This window comes from Aotus nancymaae, unplaced genomic scaffold (genome assembly GCF_030222135.1).
Source record: "Aotus nancymaae isolate 86718 unplaced genomic scaffold, 86718_ANA_hifiasm-v0.15.2.pri h1tg000003l, whole genome shotgun sequence".
Lineage (NCBI taxonomy): Eukaryota > Metazoa > Chordata > Mammalia > Primates > Aotidae > Aotus > Aotus nancymaae.
The window spans coordinates 8,905,873-8,929,224 of NW_026988414.1; the positions used below are offsets into that span (position 1 = coordinate 8,905,873).

At 38.6% G+C, this 23,352-nt stretch overlaps 1 protein-coding gene across 4 annotated transcripts in view; it reads right to left on the reverse strand.

The window, feature by feature from the left end:
* Nucleotides 1-23,352, reverse strand: part of RABGAP1 (RAB GTPase activating protein 1) — a 174,271-nt gene that overhangs the window by 20,954 nt on the left and 129,965 nt on the right. For all 4 annotated transcript variants that reach the window (XM_012458174.3, XM_064378169.1, XM_012458173.3 and 1 more), the window contains 6 exons: nucleotides 20,453-20,566; nucleotides 16,400-16,474; nucleotides 13,201-13,326; nucleotides 12,451-12,594; nucleotides 9,900-9,941; nucleotides 9,522-9,650 (listed from right to left, as the gene is read on the reverse strand). In XM_012458174.3, the coding sequence (XP_012313597.1) occupies nucleotides 9,522-9,650; nucleotides 9,900-9,941; nucleotides 12,451-12,594; nucleotides 13,201-13,326; nucleotides 16,400-16,474; nucleotides 20,453-20,566 (630 nt within the window). The remainder of the gene's footprint in view (nucleotides 1-9,521; nucleotides 9,651-9,899; nucleotides 9,942-12,450; nucleotides 12,595-13,200; nucleotides 13,327-16,399; nucleotides 16,475-20,452; nucleotides 20,567-23,352) is intronic.

Consider the following 23,352-nt stretch of genomic DNA (forward strand, 5'->3'; position numbering starts at 1 on the left):
GGGAAAAGAAGCCTAACAAATATTTAGGATAAGACTGGGTTTGTAATTTAGGTAAAACCAATCTTTTACCCCACTGTAATTAGCAAAGAGGTTCTTAACACTGTTAGAAATAGCAATACTTTGAAAGTCTCCAGAGAGCCATGGTTCCTCTCCAATAAAGAGTGCACAGAAGCCAACTTCCCATCTCCCTTCACAATCAAACACTCTACATACCTACCATTTAGGAGGGCTCATGGGCCCCCTGAGGCCTGTCCATTGTCCCAGGTTAAGAAACTTTAAAATAGAGAGCAGGTACAGACTTGATACATGCCAGTTTGTTATTTTGACAGAAGCACAAATTCAGTCCAAAACATCTTGCCTTTGGTCACTCACTTGTCATTCATCTGTCACAGGAACTGGATTATGTATGTGCTTCTTAAAATCTATGCCACTTGCCTTAGGGAAGCCAGTCTCTTATCAGCCCCTGGAACAGGCAGGGACATCAAGGGCCGCACACATGGAGAAAGAGTGAGAGTGGCCTGGGCAGGCGTGAGGTGGTACAACCTGCCTACTAAGAGGTGGACAGACCAAGGCTGGAGTCTTGGCTCTGCCAATGACTTACTGTGTGACCAAGGGCAAGCTGCCTAATCTTACGCCTCTACTTCCTCATCTGTAAAAATCCTAACAGTCCTTATGACGACTACTGTTATGAAGAGCAAAAAAATAAATAAAATATATACAAAGTCCTCAGAAGAGTTCCTAGCACACAGTGAAGTATTTTCAATAAATTTAGCTGCTATTTGTTATTACCTGGCATCCTGTCCTAAATCAGGAGACAGAGCGACCCCTCTGAACATGTGCTGCAAAGAGCCATTTTAAGCAGTCAATTTAACACAGAAAAGCATGAAATAGGTTACCATTGGAAGTGGAGCTGATTTCCAAGTTTGACTTTAAAAAGTGTTGCAAAAGTCATAATCCCTGCTGAGCTGGAGTCACAGGGAGTCTAGTGAGGTGGGAGGTTGAACATTAGTAGCTGTGCATGGTGAGAGAGAAGCATGTTGTTGGGTGAGTTGGGTGGATAGTTGGGGGTAAGAAAGAATCTGATACGTTAAGGAGATCCTGACTCCAAAGTCTTCATTGCTTCGTGTGGTAGGATCAAAAAGCTAAATAAAAAAATCTGGGCCGGGCGCAGTGGTTAACATCTGTAATCCCGGCACTCTGGGAGGCCGAGGCGGGTGGATCACACAGTCAGGAGATCAAGACCATCCTGGCTAACAAGGTGAAACCCCGTCTCTACTAAAAACACAAAAAAATACCGAGCGTGGTTGCACGCACCTGTAGTCCCAGCTACTTGGGAGACTGAGGCAGGAGAATCACTTGAACCTGGGAGGCAGAGGTTGCAGTGAGCCGAGATCGTGCCACTGCACTCCAGCCTAGGAGACAGAGCGAGACTCTGTCTCAAAGAAGAAATCTGACACAAGCCCCATCTTCCTGTTTAATGCTTGGGACAGGGACTGATTTTCAGTTACTGATTAAACAGAACCTGAGATTTACACAGGACTTTTAAGATAACAAGATGCCTACATACCTATTTTATTTACTTCTCAAAACAACTTTCTGAGATAAGTAGAGCAGGGATTATCTCCCTAATTTTACTGACGAGGAAGTAAGACCTATCTAGATCACATCATGTCATATCATAGATCATATCAAAGGTGATACCTATCATAGATAGATCACATCATACCTGTCCAAAGTCAAGGACCCAGTGTTAAGTGCCAATGCCAGCGTAAGAATGCAAGCCTGGCTGGGCACAGTGGCTCATGCCTGTAATCCCAGCACTTTGAGAGGCCAAGGTGGGAAGATCAAGAGGTCTGGAGATAGAGACCATCCTGGCTAACACGGTGGAACCCCATCTCTACTAAAAATACAAAAAATTAGCCAGGCGTGGTGGCATGTGCCTGCAGTTTCAGCTACTTGGGAGGCTGAGGCAGAATCACTTAAACCCAGGAGGTGGAGGTTGCAGTGAGCTGAAATTGTGCCACTGCACTCCAGGCTGGGCAACAGAGCAAGACTCTGTCTCCAAAAAAAAAAAAACAAGTCTGGGGTGATTCTTATTTCTTATTTATCTCTGTGGCCTGCTCAGTGATGAACACATAAGAAAGTCTACAAGCGTTTGTTGACTTGAACTGACTTAAGGAAAGTACTCTGGATGCTCGGGGAAAAGTCAAAACAGGGCAGGTCAGAAGAACACTGGTATTTGAGGGATGCAAGCAGCAGCTACTTTAAAAGCATCATCTTATTCCTCTTTCATAACCCTGTGATGTTAACCTACCCTGGGGTCATACAACAGAGGTGGAGCCAAGATAAAAGCCAAGGTCTCGAAGGCCTACACTATTTACCAATGGAAATAAACATTCTATTTAATTTGAGCCTTTTTATTTAATTTTTTCAAACAGTTAATACTCAAACTCCTTCAAAGATCACTAAGTAGAATTAGGTACTCTGGTTCTACCACTAGAGTGTTTTTCTAAAATGCAAAAAGCAATTAGTACCAGAGAACCCAAACAGGTAAGGACTAAGGGAGATCAGCCTGTTAAAATAAGAAGGCAGCATCCTCCGCTGGCTACCCTTGCAACAACTGGCAAAATTTAGGTTCATTACAGAGAAAGAGAGCACCCATTCAGAAGACAAGCTTCCTCCATAAAATCTGATTCTAAAAGGTAGGAACAAGCAAAGAAATAAAACTACAGTCTAGTCTAACTATAAGGAACTGAACTTTGTGTAGTGGACAGAGAATAAGTTTGAACTCTGACATAGAGATTACATTACCCGTCATTCCATTACTAGCATCACCAAACAGGGATAACACACAAATGGCTTCTGTCCCATTCATTCAATCCATCATCTACATTAAAGTAGAATGCCTCTAAGAATTGACTTCAGAGTCTGAAACTCTTGGGATCTAAACCCAACTCCATTAGTTACTAACTTTATATCCTTTGGGAGTTTACATCAATTCTCTAAGTCTCAGTATGCACATCTCTAAAAGGACCTCATATGCTCACGGTGAGGATTATTTCACTGTATGAGAGCACTGTGTAAGATTCTGTGAATCCATCAACAAACAAACAAGACTGATGAAGTTGCTGATCTCAGAGAGCTTAAATCTAAAATATACTAACTACACAAATGATTTGAACAGAGAATGAAGTTCAAACCAGTGTTGTTTTTAAGCTCTTGAATAAAAATATCCCCCAAGGGCAAATACTTCTGAATGTTGAAGTTTTCTGTTTCTCCAAATAGCAAATGGTTAAGAATTGTATTAATTTGAAGACACTGCTATTTGTTTTTTTGTACTATTATCTTTTCTTACAAGTAGTTTGAAGTCTGGCACATTCACTTTATGTTTAAAATGACAAATTCAAATGAAGCAATGGTTCAGCAACTCCATTTCACCTCAGGCAGGATTCCATGGCAAAATGGTCTTCAAGTTTGATCTAGGAAACTCATTGGGCCATCTCTTAGAGCATGATTCTTGCTTCTTCTAAACTAGCCTCATATATCTGACTTGTTCTCAAAATGTCTATACAGACTTAGCAAGAGCTTCCCTCTCATATTTCTTGAATCAAAAATTTAAAAGATCTTTCAATATTCCCCTCTAAAGACTATGCATGGCACAACTGTATGAAAGGGCTGTGGAGCTCCCAAGATCATAAATGATCCTCTAGAATAATCTATTTAGAATGGAATTCCTTTTAGATCCTCTATCAGAAGTGGAACAATTTTTCTGTATCAGGTCACTGACCCATAAAAGGGGAGAAGTTCAATCGATAGCTAAATGAATTTTGAGGAACACTGTTAAATTTTAGATTAGGAGCAGGAGATCTAAACTCCTCAAGAAATAGTAAAATATTTCAGTCCCATAGTAAGCCTCACTTTAAGAAGAAAGAGGAAGAATGTGAGAAATAAAAGGCCTGGAAAAAGACAAAAGTAGAGAGAGGCAAGTAAGGACAGAGATAGAAAAAAATTTATAAAGAAAAAAAGATCTCAAAGGCACAGAGAAAAATAGACATTTTTGATCAACATATAAGATGGTATTATATACCATCTTGTGGCCATTTCAGATATTGCCACACCAAATTTAATTCTTGCACCTTTGCAATGGTAAGAGGCAGTGGAATGGGTTGGAAAGCACTGGGAACATAGAGTGAGAGCCTGCGTTCTACTAGGGTGCTGTCACTATACAGCTGGTACAACCTGGATAAGTCACTTGATTTGACCTATCGTATCTCACAGGTATTGTGAGGAAGAAATAAGAGGCTTTTAAGAACTGTATCAATACTACAAATTACAACAATATCATAATATTAAAACACAACAATGGCTGGTGTAGTGGCACATGCCTGTAATCCCAGCACTTTGGGAGGGAGAGGTGGGACGATCACTTGAGTCCAGGAGTTTGAGACCAGCCTGGACAACACAGTGAGACTTTGTCTCTACACAAAATGAAAAAAAATTAGCTAGGAAATGGTGGTGCATGCCTGTAATCGCAGCTATTTGGGAGGGTGACATGGGAGGATTGCCTGAATCTGGGAGGTCAAGGCTGCAGTGAGCCATGATTGTGTCACTGCATTCCAGCCGGGTGACAGAGCAAGACCCTTCTCAAAAGAACAAAAAAACACAACAATGACAACAAAAGTAGCTATCTGTTTCCTAGAGTGGCACGTGCAGCAAAGTATTTCCAATTCTTACCTTATTCAGGAAGTATAGTTAACCCTTGAACAACACGAATCAGAGGCTGACCCCCTGTGCAGTTGAAAATCCATGTGTAACTTCTGACTCCCTCAAAATTTACTAATGGCTTACTATTGACCATAAGCCACAGTGATAACATAAAATCAATTAATACATATTTTGTATGTTATAGATATTATATACTGAATTCTTATAACAAACTAGAGAAAATATTAAGAAAAATCATAAGGAAGAGAAAATATATTTATTATTCATTAAGTGGAAGTAGATCATCATAAAAGTCTTCATCCTCATTGTCTTCACGATGAGTAGGCTGAGGAGGAGGAGGAAGAGGGGTATCTGCTATCTTTTCTGTCTCAAAGATAGCAGAGGCAGAAGTGGAGGAGGTAGAGGTAGAAGGGGAGACAGGAGGCATACTTGGTATAACTTTTATTGAAAAAACTCCACTTTTACTGAAAAAGTGGACCCATGCAGTTCATACCATGTTGTTCAAGGGTCAACTGTACAACTGAGTAAACCAAGCCATAATTTACAAACATTTAAAAAATTATGGAAAGGAATTTCAGTGAGTTGTACGGAAAAAGTTACCTCTGTAAATTCCACACCAAAAAGTTCAAAACCTTGTTTCTGAGCAAGCTTTTGGAACCACGTATCATGAACCACCCTTTCAATGTCTAATGGGGTCAAGCCACTGATCATCATGTGCACTCCTACCTCACGCAAGCCACAGATGCAAGGCTCATGATGCACTTGCCAATTACTTTTCCTAATTTTCAACTGGCAAGTTACCACTCAATTACCTCTTTGTCAATAACAGGTTCAACTACTATGTGTATCTCTCTTACTATTTTTTGGTATTAAGTATAGCTGCCAGAAGACAACCAATCATCACTAACTAAACTGTACACACCATATCTCACCTTCTCGCAGAAAAATCCCATCTTTCATGTTCTGGTGAATCTGTAGGCTTTTCAGACTGTGAGCCAATTTCAAGAAAAACTACTATCTCACTTGAAATCATGTGCAAATAGAGGGAACATCCAAAGTGTACCCCAAATGTGCAAAGTTCTCCAGGGCTAGAAAGAATTACATATCTAATCACAAAATATATGTGCTGTGCAGACACACTGAAGGCAGCCCTGTCAGACTTAACTCATTGATGGCATAGGCAAGGAAAAAAAAGACATTAGATACCACCTATCTGGACTTTCCTCACCTTTCCATATACAGAAAGAGAGTATCCATATCTTATTAAAGTGTTTCAAGCTAATGTAAATCCAAAAGGTAAAACTTCTGGCTGGAAGCTATTATTAAGCTTTGCCTAAATCCACGTTAACTCTTCTTTGTAAAACACGTGGTAGAAACTCAACAGTGTATTTATTCATTCACTTACTCAAACAATATTTATAAGCCAGATCCTGTTCTTGGTGCTGTGGATTCAGCAGTAAAGCAAAGAGATTGTCTCTTCTGCTGCAGAGCCTCCATTCCAGTGGGGGAAAATAAGATAAGGTAAGGAAATAAGGGCATAAAAGGTTGGGGGAGCTGCTGCTTTAGATGCTGCTATTTGAGAAGGCATGGATACATGAGCTGAAGACTGGATGAGGTGACAGTGAGGCCATGCAGACATTCAGCAGAACATTACAGTAGAGAGACTAACCAGTACCAAGATCTGAGAACAGCAAGGAGGCCAGGGTGTCTGAATTGGAAAGAGAAGGGGGAAATGTGTAATGGGAGACAGAATCAGAGTTTAAGGAAAAACTCTAAAATTCAGTGAATCTTTACGTATAAAACCGTTCACATCACAATGACAAAAATTTAAACAAGAATGGCGGGCCAGTCATGGTGGCTGACGCCTGTAATCCCAGCACTCCGGGAGGCCAAGGTGGGTGGATTACTTGAGGTCAGGAATTTGAGACCAGCCTAGCCAACATGGTGAGAATCCTGTCTCTACTAAAAATACAAAAAAGTAGCTGGGTGTGGTTGCGCGCCTGTAACACCAGTTACTTGGGAGGCTAAAACAGGAGAACTGCTTGAACCCTGAAGGCGGAGGTTGCAGTGAGCCGAGATCACGCCACTGCACTCCAGCCTGAGTGACACAGCGAGACCCTGACTCAAAAACAAACGAACAAACAAACAAACAAAACAAAAAACCCAACAAAAACTAAAACAAAAAAAACCAAGAGGGGCACAGTTAAATAAACTGTGGCATCGTGGGGCAAATTCAAGCAGAGGAATTACATAACCATTTACAACCAATTATTTACACATAATATCTCAGTGAGGAAAATCCCATAATTGCATGAAAAAGGAAGAAAAATAATATTGACTATATGAACTCAATTATTTAAGAAGGCATAAAAAACATTTGGAAAGAAAAGCAACAAAATTGAATGTGGGATGCCTCCGGGTGGTAGAAATGTGAGTTTTCAGCAAAGGAGAGATGGGATAGAGAACAGCCAGGGAGGGGGCCCGCTGTGGGAACAGGAGAGAATGATGATGGTTAGATTAGGATGTTAATAATGAAGGTGGTGGTGATCAGAGTCAGGATACATTCTGACGACAGGCATAGATGTGGAATGTGAGAAAGAGTCAAGAGGACAGCAACGTTTTTGGCCTGAGTAACCAGGTACCCCAATTGAAATGGGGATACTAAGAAAGGAGTAGATTCTGGTAGGAAAGAAATCATGAGCAAACAAGAGGCAGCATCCTCTTTCTTGTATGTTGAACCAGGTTGAGGAGGGAAGACTGACTCAAAGATTATCTCAGAACTCACTTGGTTCTATGCTCTGTGCAAACCTATTCTCTTTGAAAATATTACTGCAGAATGTTTGTTATCTACTTAACAATCAGGGAGGAAATAATTATAGTGGTAGCCATCATTTCTTGAACTCTTACTACCAGGCACTATATTAAACACTGTACATATGGTACTGGAGCTAATTCCCACATATAAAAGCACTTTAACCATAGTACACAGCACATGGTAAATTATCATTAACTGTTAGCCATAGTACCTGTGAAGTATGTAACATTTTAACTGGAATGGAAACTGTGATGATTATTTTAATTCCTAAAAGTTCTATTTCCGTTTTTCCCCCCAAATCTACCATTCATTTTATATTATGATTTCTAGTGTTTCTCAAGCAAATAGGTAGAGTTTTTGTATTTCTTCCTTTAACAGACAGGGGAGCCATTCCAAGGTCCTAACTTTATCCAAAGGCCTGACTTTCCAACTGCTTCCTAAAGGCCCCAAATCATATGCACTATGTCTGTGTGAGCATTAAACCCCTAATACCTACACATGGTTCCACACTCGCCTGAGATGTGTTCTTTCAGTTTACACAAACTAGTTGAGCTACTTTGTTTTAAATACCTGTGCATTTCCCTTTTTCATTTCAAGTTCTTCCAGTTGTGTAAACATTTCTTGGAATATATTTTATTTAGCCTCTGTATGTGTTAAAAGAAGACCAGGCTGGGCACAGTGGCTCATGCCTATAATCCCAGCACTTTGGAAGGCCAAGACAGGTTTATGAGGTCAGGAGATTGAGACCATCCTGGCTAAAATGGTGAAACCCTGTCTCCACAAAAAAAAAAAAAAAAAAAAAAATACAAAACATTAGCTGGGCGTGGTGGCACGTGCCTGTAGTCCCAGTTTCCTGGGAGGCCGAGGTAGGAGAATCACTTGCACCAGGGAGGAGGAGGTTGCAGTGACCCAAGATTGTGCCACTACTGCACTCCAGTCTGGGCAACAGAGTGAGACTCCGTCTTAAAAAAAAAAAAAAGAAGGGTAATCTGAGTTAGTTCAGTATGACACACAGTCAGCATGAGAAGTACAACATTATTTTACAGATGTGGAAACTAAGCCCTAAATAAGTGAGCCCAGGGAGGTTGAATCTACAGTGAGCTGTGACTGCACCACTGCACTCCAGCCTGGGTGACAAGACTAAGACCCTGTCTCAAAAAAAGCCCACAGAAAATAAAGTAAAATACAGTGTTATGGTAACATGAACACAAGAAAATCCTGTATCTTTTTACTTTAAAAATTGTGCAAATCACAAATACCATTTGAAGTGATAAAATTGAGTTTTCTTCATGTATTAATAGCTTCACTGTAGGGAACTTCTGACCATAACAACTGTTGAAAGTTAAGGCCAGGTGTGGTGACTCACTCCTATAATTCCAGCACTTTGGGAGGCCAAGGTGGGAGGATCACTTGAGCCTAGGAGTTTGAGACTAGCCTGAGCAACACAGTAAGAACCCAAATCTCAAAAAAAAAAAAAAGGAAAAAATTAGCTGGGTGTAGTGATGCTGTAGTCCCAGCTACTCAGAGGCTGAGGTAGGAGGACTTCTTGAGCCTTGGGAGGTCAAGGCTGCAATGAACTATGATTGCACCACGGCACTCTAGCCTGGGTGACAGAGCAAAACCCTGTCCACCACCCTCCCCAAAAAAAGCCAGCACAGAAGAAATCATGAAACCTGAATTCTGCCACTAACTAGGTGTATGACTAGGGAACTACAACCTCTTTTTGTTTTGGTTTGTCTTCAAAACAGGGATATTAATACTCTTCCTACAGTTTGGGGTTGAGGGGGCAATGAGATTTCATTCATGGGATTGTAACATATAGGAAAGTATTTTGGGGAAAAAAGGTTAAGAGTTATACAATACAGAAGAAAACATCATCATTAATATTATTATTTATGTATTATAAATGTTAACAGCTTGATCAGGAATAGTGAGATACTAACTGAAAAACAAAATCTTAACTAATGCAAAATTATTTTACCTTCATGTTGCAAGCTAATTCCATTAGTTTTTTTGCATTTTCTTCTGAGCGGTATCTCTTAGGAAGCTGAACCCTAAAGAACTTCAAGGCACCTTCAAAGTCTGTCAACAGCAGGTCATCTTTCGAAGTCTTGAAGTAAGAAAATACAAACACATATAGAAAAAACGTGTTGTTATAAGGATGTACAAGAAACTTTTTAATATTCCCAGCACTTTTACAGTCCCCAGAAGACATTTCTTAGCTTTTGTCAGAGCCACTTGCATACATCCACTGTCAGGGTAATGCCAGTGCACAGTGACTACTTAGAACGAGATTACGATCAATGTACTGCAAGGGCTAAACAGGGAATGACAGATAACTCGGCTTATAAATAAGTACCTTTAATAATCCAAGGGCGACATTAAAAATAACACTTATTCCCTGAAAGAGAACAGACAAAAAGAACACTGTCAGTGTTTACATCTGGACTATTATGCTATCTGTCCTCAGAATACCCCACATTTTTAAAGAAATTGTGAAAACTTAAGTAAGGAAGGAAACATATTATCTCAAAACTACCTTGAAAAATAAAAACTACAGGACCATTGAAAAGCTGCTTAAAGACCCAGTTTCCCATTTTTCTGAGAGAAGAGCTTTTCTTGCCCTATTCTCATATTCAGTCATAAGAAATGCTTTTGCAAAGTATTCCATGCTTCTAAACCAAAAGCAGTCATAAAGTTAGGATCTATCAGGAAATAACTCTTGGAGGATTTTTCCCTTATCTTGTGCTGTCCCAATCCATGTACAGCAACCACTCTGTCGATAAGTCCTATATTCCAGAACTGAATCTGCTCAGGGCTTCTTCCATTCTGCAAATCCTGGGGCTAAGAACAAAGGAAGGGAAGCACTAACATTTGTTGATCATGTTAAACTGCTTAAGCTCCTGGGCCTCAGTTTCCATAACTAATACTCTCCTAAGGGTTTTCTGAGATAATTAGCTAAAAAGTTTACATAAATTATTTAGCATGCCACCGGAGCCTTAGTAACTACTTAACAGACAGTTATATATACTAGTGAAAAACTAGATACAATTTAAAGGTTTGTGATTATAAATTGGTGACATAAAGTATGGCACATCCAAATAATTGGATACTTGGCAACAACTAAGAAAAATGGCATGTTTGGTAATATTTATTTCTTCTGTTTCTTAGGATATTTCAAGCTGAGTGGTAGATACAAATTCTTTATGAATTTTTGTATGTTTTGAATATAGCATAATTAAAAAGGATAGTACAGATGTGTATGTTCAAGTATATGAAATTTAAAAAGAGGATACCAAAGAGTATAAATAACAATCATATTTTTAAATATACACATACAGAACCATAATATATATAATATATTAGGATTCCATATAGAAATTATATATACCAAAAAAAAAAGTACATATACACATATATGAACACCAAAAAAAGGCTGAAAGGATACTACTTTTAACCAAGCTGTTAAAAGTAGCTAACCTCTAGACAGTGGGATTTGAAGTATTCTTAATTATTTTTACTTATTTACTTAATTATTTACTTATTTTTACTTTTCTATAAATATGTATTATTTTTATAATTAGTTATGTTTGTCTTAAACAAATACACCACACAAAATCCAAAATTATGTCATGGCAAAGATTGTTATTTACTCTAATATCTATCTTCTTTTTAGTAATAAATCTCCTAATTTTTAGCAAATTCCTGCTCAGCTTATTTTTTTAAAAAATCTCTCCTGCAGCTAGGTATGGTCACGTAAATAAGTTCGGACCATAAAGTGGAAATACTGGATGGAACTTCCAGGAAGTCTCTTTTAAAAATAGAGGATGGGCTGGGTGCAGTGGCTCACGCCTGTAATCCCAGCACTTTGGGAGGCCGAGGCAAGCAGATCACCTGAGGTTGGGAGTTCGAGACCAGCCTGGTCAACATGGAGGAATCCTGTCTCTAGTAAAAAATACAAAATTAGCCAGGCGCGGTGGTGCGTGCCTGTAGTCCCAGCTACTTGGGAGGCTGAGGTGGGAGGATCCCTTTAGCCCAGGAGTTCTGGGCTGTAGTGCGCTATGCCGATCAGGTGTCCGCACTAAGTTCGACATCAATATGGTGACCTCCCAGGAGTGGGGGACCACCAGGTTGCCTAAGGAGGGGTGAACCGGCCCAGGTTGGAAACGGAGCAGGTCAAAACTCCTGTGCTGATCAGTAGTGGGATCACGCCTGTGAATAGCCACTGCACTCCAGCCTGGGCAACACAGCGAGACCCCGTCTCTTTAAAAAAAGAAAATACAAAATTACCCAGGTGTGGTGGTAGATGCCTGTAATCCCAGTTACTCAGGAGGCTGAGACATGAGAATCACTTGAACCCAGGAGGTGAAGGTTGCGGTGAGCTGAGATTGTGACATTGCACTCCAGCCTGGGCAACAAGAGCAAAACTCCGTCTCAAAAAAAGAAAAAGAAGAAGAAGAAAACTAGAGGATGCACCGTCTTCCATCCTCTAATCCTCCTGGCATGAATATAGACATAATGGTTGGTGTTCTACTCCTCCGTACGGCTAACAGCCAGAGTGTAGGGAAGAAACGTTACTGCCAACATTCTGACGTTTTTCACAAGAGAGAAAAAAGCTATTTTTTAAGATCACTGTTATTTTGAGTTTTTTCATTCAATATAGCCAAACTAATATGAACTAATACAAATGTTTAATTCAGTATATCTTTTCATATCAGAGTATACCTTTAACAAATATGATCATTAGCTTTAGTCCAAGGAAAAGTCACTTAAACCTAGATTTCTTAGCACTAAAATAAAATAACTGAAGAGACCAATTCGGTTTTGACAGAACTGACACTCAGAACAGAATTTATTCTCTTTAAATACACTGTAAACCAAGCCAACGTGCTGTGGCCTCTGATACATACCTCACATAAAAGCAGGTCGATGATATGGAAGACCATGTAGAGAGGGAATTTTGCAGTGAAAAGAGTAAGAAACCACTGGGAGGCATACATATGCGCTTCAAGGCTTATATCCAGGAAGTGGTTGTATAGGTCAGGAATGTATTCCTGAAACAGTAAACTAATTAGTTTTGGGCACATATGCATCTGTTCAATTCCTACTAAGGAAGCTCATAAATCTACCAGGAATAGGCCAAAAAAGTAAAATACTTGTGTTTTTCTAAAAATCTCCAAAGTGCTCAGAACACTTATCATCTGGTATTAAGCTGGCACTCAACTCTTTTTTCCAGACCACAAACTAGTTCTAAAGAAACAGGAATCCCCAAAATGGTGACAAGTATTTGGAAAGTCAGTTTTTCTTTCCAAGCTATAAAACATTTGGGAAAGTTTGTTTCACTTTTGTTATGAGATTCCTAACCAGTCAGCTTCAGAGCCTTGGGGAGTACTTCTTGACTGAGTTAGCTGTGGAAAAGGCCCCTACAAAGTGATCTGATCTTTTCAGTGTTTATCAGCTCACATCCATCAGGTGTGAAAGTTTAACACTTTGTTAAGCTTTGCATCGTGATCACATAGTGAGAAATAATAAAAATAAAACCCATCCTTATCCAGGGATGACTAAGGCAATTACCACTGCTTCCTGACACCATTTCCTCAATTTGGTGCTCCTTAGTCCTGTACTCTTTTTATCAAATACAAGCTGATTTCTCTTTTTACCTGCATGAGGCGCTCCAACTGGTAAAATTTGCAATGCAAATCTTCAAAGTTTTGCTTGAAAAGTTCTCTGAGCCCATAGTCAAACATGATCTTGACCAGGACACTGAATGCCTGTTCTTCAGGCATCTGTAACACATAGGCAAGTGGTTGGCTGGGTAGGGGGGTAGTGGGGAATCACAAACACACAAAAGTTTTCTCAGTAAATTAAATCCAGCTTTCTACTGTATTACCAGAAAATTTAGTGCTATGCAGAAACTCAGACCTAAGGTTGTGTTTAAAACATTTATTCACTTAGACAAGGAATAGTTAATGACTACTCTTTGTCAGCATGGTTCTTGTCCTCAAGGAGTCTCCCACACAACCAGTATTAAAATAACGGTAACAGGAATTAGGTATTATCAGTGATAATAAAAGAAGAGGAAGGCCTGTGTCTGCCTAAGGCAGTCAGAAACAGACTTTGTAGGGAGGGCAGAATTTGAACTGAGCAGAAATAGGCTGATACACAATGTAGGTGTCATCTTTCCCAAATCCTGGGACCTCTGTTTAACTATTTTTCCTTCCTTAGCTACTATTTCATTCTAGCAAAATTGTTTTTCTTTCTCACTGTTAGAAACATAGTTTATTATAGAAGAACCTTACACATTCTAAGCCTTTTAGTAATGCTTAAAGTACTACAAAATCCTCCTTCACTTCTATTTACATTGCTATTCATTTATAATAATACCTACATTTTCCACAGTTTTATGGAAAACTATTTCCCTGAGAACCTGGCAAGATATTTTCAAAAAAGAAGCACTGTAAATGTTATTTAAGGATTGGTGTGAATGTAGCAAGCCTTCAAAAAAGTCAAGAAGGTGGGCAGGCTTCTGTGGAACAAGATGATGGAGGCGGGCTGAGCACAGAAATCACTGAGAATAAAGCAGAACTAAAGAGCAACTCAGATTAAGTAATAAGTGAGAAAAGCACAGCAGATCATTACTGGAAAGTTAGGAGTATTTGGGGAAAGAGCCCAGATCTATGAAGTCTTTGTCATGGAAGGCAACTTCACTTTGCCACATGCAAGGAGATGTGGCCAACCCATAGCGGTGATTCTGATGGCAGGCAGCCCATCTCCTCTCACTCTAGAACAAACATTTATAACACTATAGCAAGCCAAGAGTTCAAAACAAGACATGGAGGGTCTGATTGGGAAACCCATTTTCAGGGCATAAATGTCCCTGAACTGAAGGTGAGAATGAAGATAAACCACCCAGGCTTGTGGGACTTTGAGATATAAAGTCTCATTAAAACAACAAAACAAAATAGAAACTCAAACTCTTTACTCATGTCAGAGCTTTATCATATTTTTACATGACTACCAATAGCGACAAGCTGGGTTCAGATAAGAAAAACCAAAGTATTTTTGTTTTACTTGTACAGGTTGACCAACCCATACCTGAAAATACAAAATGCTCCAAAATCTGAAACTTTCTAAGCACTGATATGATGCTAAAAGTATTTAAATGCTCATTGGAACACTTTGGATTTTTGGATTTGGGATACTCAGCCAGTATAACGCAAATATTCAAAAATCCAAAATCCGCAACACTTTCAGTCCCAAGCATTTCAGATAAGGGATACTCAAACTTGTACTGCAATCTACATAAAATGGCTTAATACCCTCAGAGAAGCAATATTCAGACTCCTTAACTGGCTCCAAAGCTCTCCCTACGTCTCTCCTCTACTCCTAATCACTCAGGATACTCCAGTCACACTGTCTTCCTTTCAGTTCTGCCCATGCAAGTGTTTCTCCAATTTAAGACTTCTATATACTGTACTATTCACTTTGCCATTAACACTCTACTCTCTTCTCCCTTGCTTTTCAAACAGATCTATTATTTTCGTAACAACATTTATAAAAGTTAAACACCACAGAAAAGTATAAAAGAAAATGATATCCCTTACCATTTTCCAGGTTGCCCCTTAACAGTCACTTCCCCTGAGAAGTCTTTAATCTAAATAAGACTCCCTTGTTACAATCTTACACCAACCTTTTTATTATACCTTCATAGCACCACTGAAAGTAACAAATTATATGCTTGTGTGATTGTTTACAGCTAGTCGGATTCACCAGCTCTGTATCCATGAAGATTGAGACCATGCCTTTACCTCTGATCTTCAGTTCATAACAGGTACTCAAAACTCTTTGCTGACATCCCCAGTATGTTATTCTTGCCAAGCATTTTAAACTGAATCATAAGAAAATGAGACAAATCCAGAATGTGGGGCATTTAATATGACATTGTCTGAATTTTTCAAAACTATCAACGGCATGAAACAAAAACAGCAAAGGAGTAATGTAGATTAAAAGAATAAAGAGAAATAATTCAATATCTGAATCTTCATTAGATCTTGATTAGAAAAAAAAAGCTAGACTCTCTGGAGTAGACAATTGGGAGAAAATTGAATGTGTATTGTGTATTAGACATTACTTTATCAATGTGAAATTTCTTGGATGTGATCATGGTATTATATTATGGTTATGATACATAATTCCATTGCTCCCAGAAAGCATACGTAGGATCAAGTATTTAGCAGTCTAATTGTTATTTACTTAAAAAAATTTTTTTTAAGTAAAAAAGGAAATAATGTGTTTGTGTGCGTGTATGGAGAAGAGAGAAAAAGAGAAATGTAGAAGGAGAAAAATAAAAAAAGCAGTGTGGAAAAATATTAATTGGTAAATTAGATAAAGGCTATTCATCTTAACACTGTTTAGAGTTTTCTGTGGAGTTGAAAGAAAATAAAAAAGGTGGAGGGGAAAGGTGTTTGCTGAGTGAAAGAATAAAATGGCACTAAAAGAAAGCCAAACTTTCTGCCTTCCTCCTACCCCAATACATAAATATCAAAACAAATATTAATGACAGTGGCCACTTTAGAGAAGATAAAACGTCCCCAAGGGTTCAACCAACATCAGTCTATCCCATCATCCTACTAATAAAAAGGAAGTCTACCCTTGTATTAGTTTTCAACACTGCCATTTATTTTCATCATATATCTCCTCTACAACAACATTAAGTTAATTTAAGGAAAATTTAGCTATAGGAGTTAAAATTCATGCCTAAGAGTCTGTCCAAACCCAATATAAAACCATGCTCAAGCCTAAGGTTAGCATAAGCTGAGGCAGGCTGTGTTAAGTCGTAAGAGAGACCTAATTACTCACATGGAGAAGGAGCACAGCAGCAAGAAATGACTGGCCCTGGCAATAGCCAATCTCTTCGTCATACACAGAATAAGCCTGGAAAAAAAAAAAAAACACACACACACACATACAGGAAATGTGAATAAATGTAGGCACTTGAATATGGAACCCTGGAGAATGCTACCCACCCTAGAGCAGCATTTTGACAGACAATAAATGATGTCAATACTTCTCTCCAACCCTAAAATGAATTCAGCTATCACCATTCCAACTCCTGTGACAAAGGAGAAGGGAAGATTAAGCAAAAACCACTCCTGCACTAAAAAAAGTTTTCGTATTTCCTTGTTGCTGTTCAAGCTGTTCCCTCTACTTGTATGTCCTTTCCCGCTCTCTGCCTGAAAAATGCACTCTTCCTTAGTCACCAAACTTATATCAATTCCCCCAGAATGAGTCCCTCTCTTCTCTGCCTCTATGGCATCTGCTACACATGCATGGTTATTATTGTATTATTGCCACACTGCATTTTATTTAAGAGACAGGGTCTTGTTCTGTTGCTCAGGCTGGAGTACAGTGGTACAATCAAAGCTCACTGCAGCCTTAATCTCCTGGGCTCAAGGGATCCTGCCCCATCGGCCTCCTGAGTAGCTGGGACCACAGGCATGCACCACCATGCCTGGCTAATTTTCAAAAATTTTTTTATAGAGATGGAATCTCAACTATGTTGCTCAGGCTAGTCTCTAATCCCTAGGTTCAGGCTATTCTCCTGCCTTGGCATCCCAAAGTGCTGGGATTACAGGTGTGAGCCAATGTGCCTGGCCCACACTGCACTTTATTTTGTTTAATAGAGATAGGGTCTCACCATGTTGCCCAGGCTGGTCTCAAACTCCTGAACTCAAGTGATCCTCCTGCCTCAGACTCTCAAAGAGCTAGAATTACAGGCGTGAGGCACCAAGCCTGGCCCCTCATTGCATTTTAAATGTCCATCTTCCCTACCAGATGGTAGGCTTTGTGAGGGACAGGGTGATGTCCCATTCAATCTAGCCAGCAACTCATATACAGCATGCACTCACTAAACATTGTCAATTTTACTCATTTTTCTTTCTGGGAAAAGCTCTTTTGGCAAAGACACCAAAATATAATTCTTTCCACAATACCAGCAATAACTTTTCTGATAAGCGAGATGACTCTCAAACCATCTGTGGGTTCCTCTGGAATTCTTACTTTTATTTTTCTTGGCAGCAAATGATTACTACCCATCTCCTCTGAACATGACTTTGAATAGAATATTGACATCTAACATTCTTTATGGTTTACTCTTTGGTTTTTTAGTTCTTTTTCAGAGTTCTGCTTTTATGACTAATATTTGTAGTTCTCATGTAAATGTGGTAGAAAGGGAAATTCTTATAGCTTGAAGATGCTATTCCTTGTTTGACAAATTTATTTCTTATGAAATTCCCTTTGTTTTCCACTTATTTTTTGTGCCAAGGTTCCTCTGTGTCTCAAGAAAGCAACTTAGAATTGGGTATGTTTAGAATATATATCTGTTAGCAAAATATGATGCCAATACATATCAGATGCTATTCAAGTTAATATGCAACCAAGTTTTATCACTAGTTTTTGGTGAAACTATAGCTTTAAAACATACATATATTATGATCATATATTCATAAACTTGCATAGAATTCAATGTAATCTTATTATACCATGCCCATTTCATCACAGCTTATCTCATAAGAAGGCTACACAATGAGAAACATACATACTTTTCCAGAGACAAGATGTGCAAAGAGGGCTTTAGAAATGATCAGTTTATAATACAACAATGCACCACTTTTCTACCAAATTAGTAACAATTAACAAACGTTAATGCCAGTATTAACATTGTGTTAAAAATGAGTAGTAATATATGCTAACACAGCTCTTTGGAAAACAGGCAATGTCTTTGAAGATATCCATCAATAGTTTATCAGTTACAAAACAAAGAGGCTTTAGAGTTAAGTCAGAGTCAGGCTAAAATCCCACAACTGCTAATGTCTAAATTGCTAATGTCTTTTTTTTTTTTGTGAGACGGAATCTCACTCTGTCACCTGAGCTGGTGTGCAGTAGCATGATCTCAGATCACTGCAACCTCTGCTTCTCACGTTTAAGCGATTCTCCTGCCTCAGCCTCCCAAGTAGCTGGGATTACAGGCCCCCACCACCACACCCAGCTAAATTTTGTATTTTTAGTAGAGATGGGGTTTCACCATGTTGGCCAGGCTGGTCTCTTAACTCCTTACCCCAAGTCATCTACCCACCTCGGCCTCTCAAAGTGCTGGGATTACAGGCATGAGCCACTGCGCCTGGCCTAGATAAGGATCTTGAGCACGTAACTTACTTTATTTGTAATATGAGAACAAGCCTAGTAATAATATCACAGAGTTGATTGTAAGTCCTCTCATTTAACATGCTCAGCAAAGAGCTTCACTAATTATATATTAATAATGATCAAAATGCAGTGAATTTCTATAGGTAGAAAATGGAGGGGAGCATATTTTTAAGGCTGATGGAAGATACGAAAGGAATCATATAGGTGTGAAATATACACTTGGAAAGTGTTTGGAATGTAAGTTTCATGTTGGCTGTAATGAAATCTGGGGAAGAAAAGACATTTCACTAATTCATCAATACTTAATGAACACCTACTGTAGACCAAGCACTGTGCAAGTGCTACAGATGCTACCATATCTAAGAAATGACCCCTACCCTTGAAGACATCACAGTTCAGTGGGGAAGTCAGACAAGTGAATCAACCGGAGCACAGTAAGAAGTTCAATGTACTTAATGCATAAAATATTTGGAGAAGCAGCAATAAGAGGTAAGTCGATATATTATAAAATATCTTCAACACTAAGCTAAGGAATCTAGGGGCATGAACTAAGGAGTTTTCATTTAATTCCATGGGTTATAAAGTAGCAGTTATAAAGACTTCTGTGAAGGCCACCAAAATGATCTAATTCTGCATTAAGCAAGGAGCAAAGAATAAACAGGCTAGAACCCAAAGGCAGAGCAGCTTTTGTAAAAGTGCCAGCAACGTAAGATACTGGCTTGTACTAGGGCAGTGAAGAGAGAATGAAACTAAGAGAGACATCAGTCATATCTAACTCAACCTAGACAAAGACAGGACTGAAAACTAACAGAAATAACTGTCTCCAGCAGGAAAATGGTATGGGTGAAAAGGAGGACTATGTTTAATTTAAAAAGATACAACTTAATGTAATGTGGGTCTTGTTGGATCTTGATTCTAACCAACTGTATAAAGAAACTTAAGGATATTTGAATATAGAGTAGCTACTAATTGTTAAAGATGGATAATAATCTTATTTTTTAGAGATGTAGGATCTAGATGTCTCAGATTTGTTTTAAAGTACTTCAGGGAAAAGGAAAAAAAGAGACAGATGAAGCAACTGTGACAATATGTTGTTAAATACTGAATTAGGGTGGGAGTTATTAACTGTACTTATCAATTAGACTAATCATTATACTAATTAATGTATATGTTTGAAATTTTTCAGAATAAACCATGTTTTTAAATGAACTCTTGTTTTTAAACCCATACATTTGATATACTTGACAGACATTTACAGGGAGACTAATTGTCCCCTGGATATTTAGACCTTGAGTTAAGTTAATATAGATTTGGGAACATCTGTACAGTGGTGATAGCTGAAGCTTTGGGGGTAAAGGGATCACTCAGGGAGATGGTGTAGAGCTAGCAAAACTACAAACTGAGCAACCAGAGAAAAGCCTCTGGTTTAGGGGCAGGTTGTATGAGATAAAATGATGAAGTCAGTGAAGTCATGAGAGTGAGCCCGTAACCAAGAGGGTAGAGTGTTAGTGAGGAATAAGCTGAACAGAGAACTGAAGAGTTAGAAGAGGGGTCCCTGTAAGACATGAATCATAAATAAATGAAAATAATTAGAAACATCTAATTATTGAACATCAAATACAAATTACACTTTGTAGTTGTTTTCATAATTTCAAAGCAGAACCACCACTCAAAATTGAGTCTTTTTTTTTTTTTGACATGAAATACCTTGCATATTTTATATAAGGAATCTTGTCCATCTCCTCCTGTGTCCTTAAAGTAGTCATGGGCTGGGAATGTTCGGTTAATATCCCGGGTGATAGCACTGTCCTGGGGAGACTCCTGTGGAAACATAAGGAAAGAGAGTGTTTAGTTAGGTTAATCAAGTAAATTCTTATTCAGGTTTATACAAGGTCTTCTCATTCACATGCTTTAAATGTTGCAAGGACATATATACACATATGTATGCCCATAGTTACTGCCTCTTCAGGGACCAACCACTCAAGCAAAAGCAAATGTAAAGAGGGAAAAAGATGAAAGAAAAGCAACCTATTTCACTCCATACACTTCCATATTACACTCCACCCTTACTGCAAAGAAGTGCAGCTGGTGACCCTTCCATTGTAAGATGGAAAATGTGCTATTCAAAATGGATTTCCCATAGGAAAATACTCAAACTAATCGCAAAAGGAGGAGGTAAAGTGTTCCCAGTAGAAAAACTGCTGCTTTAATTGATGCTTTGGAATGAAGCCCATATGCCAGTTTTCAATGAAAAAGAGTAGTTACTTAATTGGGGTTTGTCCTAGGGGCAAATGGCATAATAATGTACAAAGCAATCTACTCAGTATAAAACAAGACCACCAAATGCCAAGGAATTCAAACAGGCTATGGGAAAATATTTTTCACTTTTTCCAATGGACAAAAACTGTTTCCTCTTCTATGATGGTTAACTAAAACTGAACAAATGTCAATAATGTCAACAAACATTTGTAAAATATACCAAGCACCCAGCTATTTCTAATATTCTCCCCTTGTTAAATTTCATTTGCTAACATAGTAAAGAACTGGAACACAGAAACATGGCCTTCTACTTTAACAATGCAGTGTCTTCATAGCTAACACAATAGAGTTGATTATCCTTGGTAAGAATGCATCATAATCAGCATACTATCAAAGAACGTAATTCCTCTGTTTTAAGATGAAAAATGAAAGTGATGTTCTTCTCTTGTCCAATAATTTCTCTGGCCTTTTGGGCAATCATGTTCCCAGGGCCATGAATATTTTATAGTTGTGGGATTTAAACTAACTTTAAAGCCAATGCTCTTTCTTAAACAGAAAACTATTTCTACCTTCAAGGACATTGCCAAACTGCTTTTCAAAGAGCTTTAGTGGCATATGTTACTTAGAGTTATTAACACAGTCTTAACAGTTAATGGCAGTTCAGGACTATGGTGCTCTTCGACAAAAGGAAAAAATCCAAGGGAGAGCTAAGACTACAACAGCTAATTACATGGTGGCAGCTTCCAGACTGAATTAGAACTGGGAGTTGAAGGTATCTCCAATAACTGGGAAGTGGGGAGAGAGGAAGAGGGAGAGAGAGAAAGAGAGTGAGCACGTGCATGCACAGATTTTGGGGTAAGGTAGCTAGAATTGTAGGGTAGAGTGCTAGTGAGGAATAAGTTGAACAGAGAACTGAAGAGTTAGAAGAGGGGTCCCTATAAGACATGAATCATAAACAAATGACAAGCTGGACACTTCATCAAAATTTTAAAATCTTACTATTGAAAAAATTGTTTAAAACATGAAAAGTCATAGGCCAGGACACAATACCTACAAAACCTATCTGATAATAAAGCTGGAGTTGTATCCAGACTATGTAACTCTCAAAATTAATGAGACAGATGACCAATTTTTTAAAAAGTGGGAGAGTATAAAAGAATGAACAGATGTTTCGCTAAGGAAGATATAACACATGGCAAATAAGCACTTGAAAAGATGTCAACATTACTAGTCCTCAGGGCAACAAATTAAAACCACAATGAGATTCCACTATATACCTAGAAAATGCTAAAATTAAGAAGTGTTGGCAAAGGATAAGAAACAACTGGAACTCCCATTCAATGCAAAATGGTACGAACACCTTGGAAACAGTTTGGCAGTTCTTACAATAGTAAACATATACTTACCATATAACCCAGTGATTCCATTGCTAGGTATTTACCAAAGAGAACTGAAAATATAAATGCATGAAAAGACTTAAACTAAAACGTTCACAGCAGCTTTATTCTTAAGAGCCAAAACTGGAAGCAATCCAGAGTGAACCAGATGAATTTAGGAATTCTATAAAATAACAACAGAAGCTCTAAAAGATGCTAAGAATGACAGACTGTGGTTTAAGACAACCAGAAGGCTAGAAAATTAAACTGAGAATTGAGAGGAATGTGGAAACCTTCAAAATATTTTACATCAGTTTTATCAATCATATCACACTGATGATGGAGATGACAACCTAAAAAAGGATACAGTTATTAGAGATATGAGATTTGGGCCAGGCACAGTGGCTCACACCTATAATCTCGGCACTTTGAGAGGCTGAGGTGGGTGGATCACTTGAGTCCAGGAGTTTGAGACCAGCCTGGCAACATGGTGAAACCCTGTCTCTACTAAAAATACAAAAATTAGCCAGGTGTGGTGGCGTGCACCTGTAATCCCAGCTACTCGGAAAGCTGAGGCACGAGAATCGCTTTAGCCTGGGAGGCACAGGTTGTAGTGAGCCAACATCGCACCACTCCACTGCAGCCTGGGCGACACAGCGAAACCTGTCTCAATTAAAGAGAGAGAGAGAGAGAGAGATAAGATTTGGAAATTCAACTGCATATAGGATGTTAAAAAAAAAAAACAAAACTGAAAATACTCTTCATAACTGGGCCAGTTCTTATCCAATCTGCCATCCCTTATCCATTAATTATAGAATTATCAGGGAATGAAGGGACAAAATATGCCCTTAAGAAAAGGTCAATTTGAAAATTCACACTCAATTTTTGATGTCTTGAAGAATGATAATAAATTGAAGAGTTCCATGTGAATAATTTGCTTAAAATATTTGGCCTTAGGAAATACACTGAAGA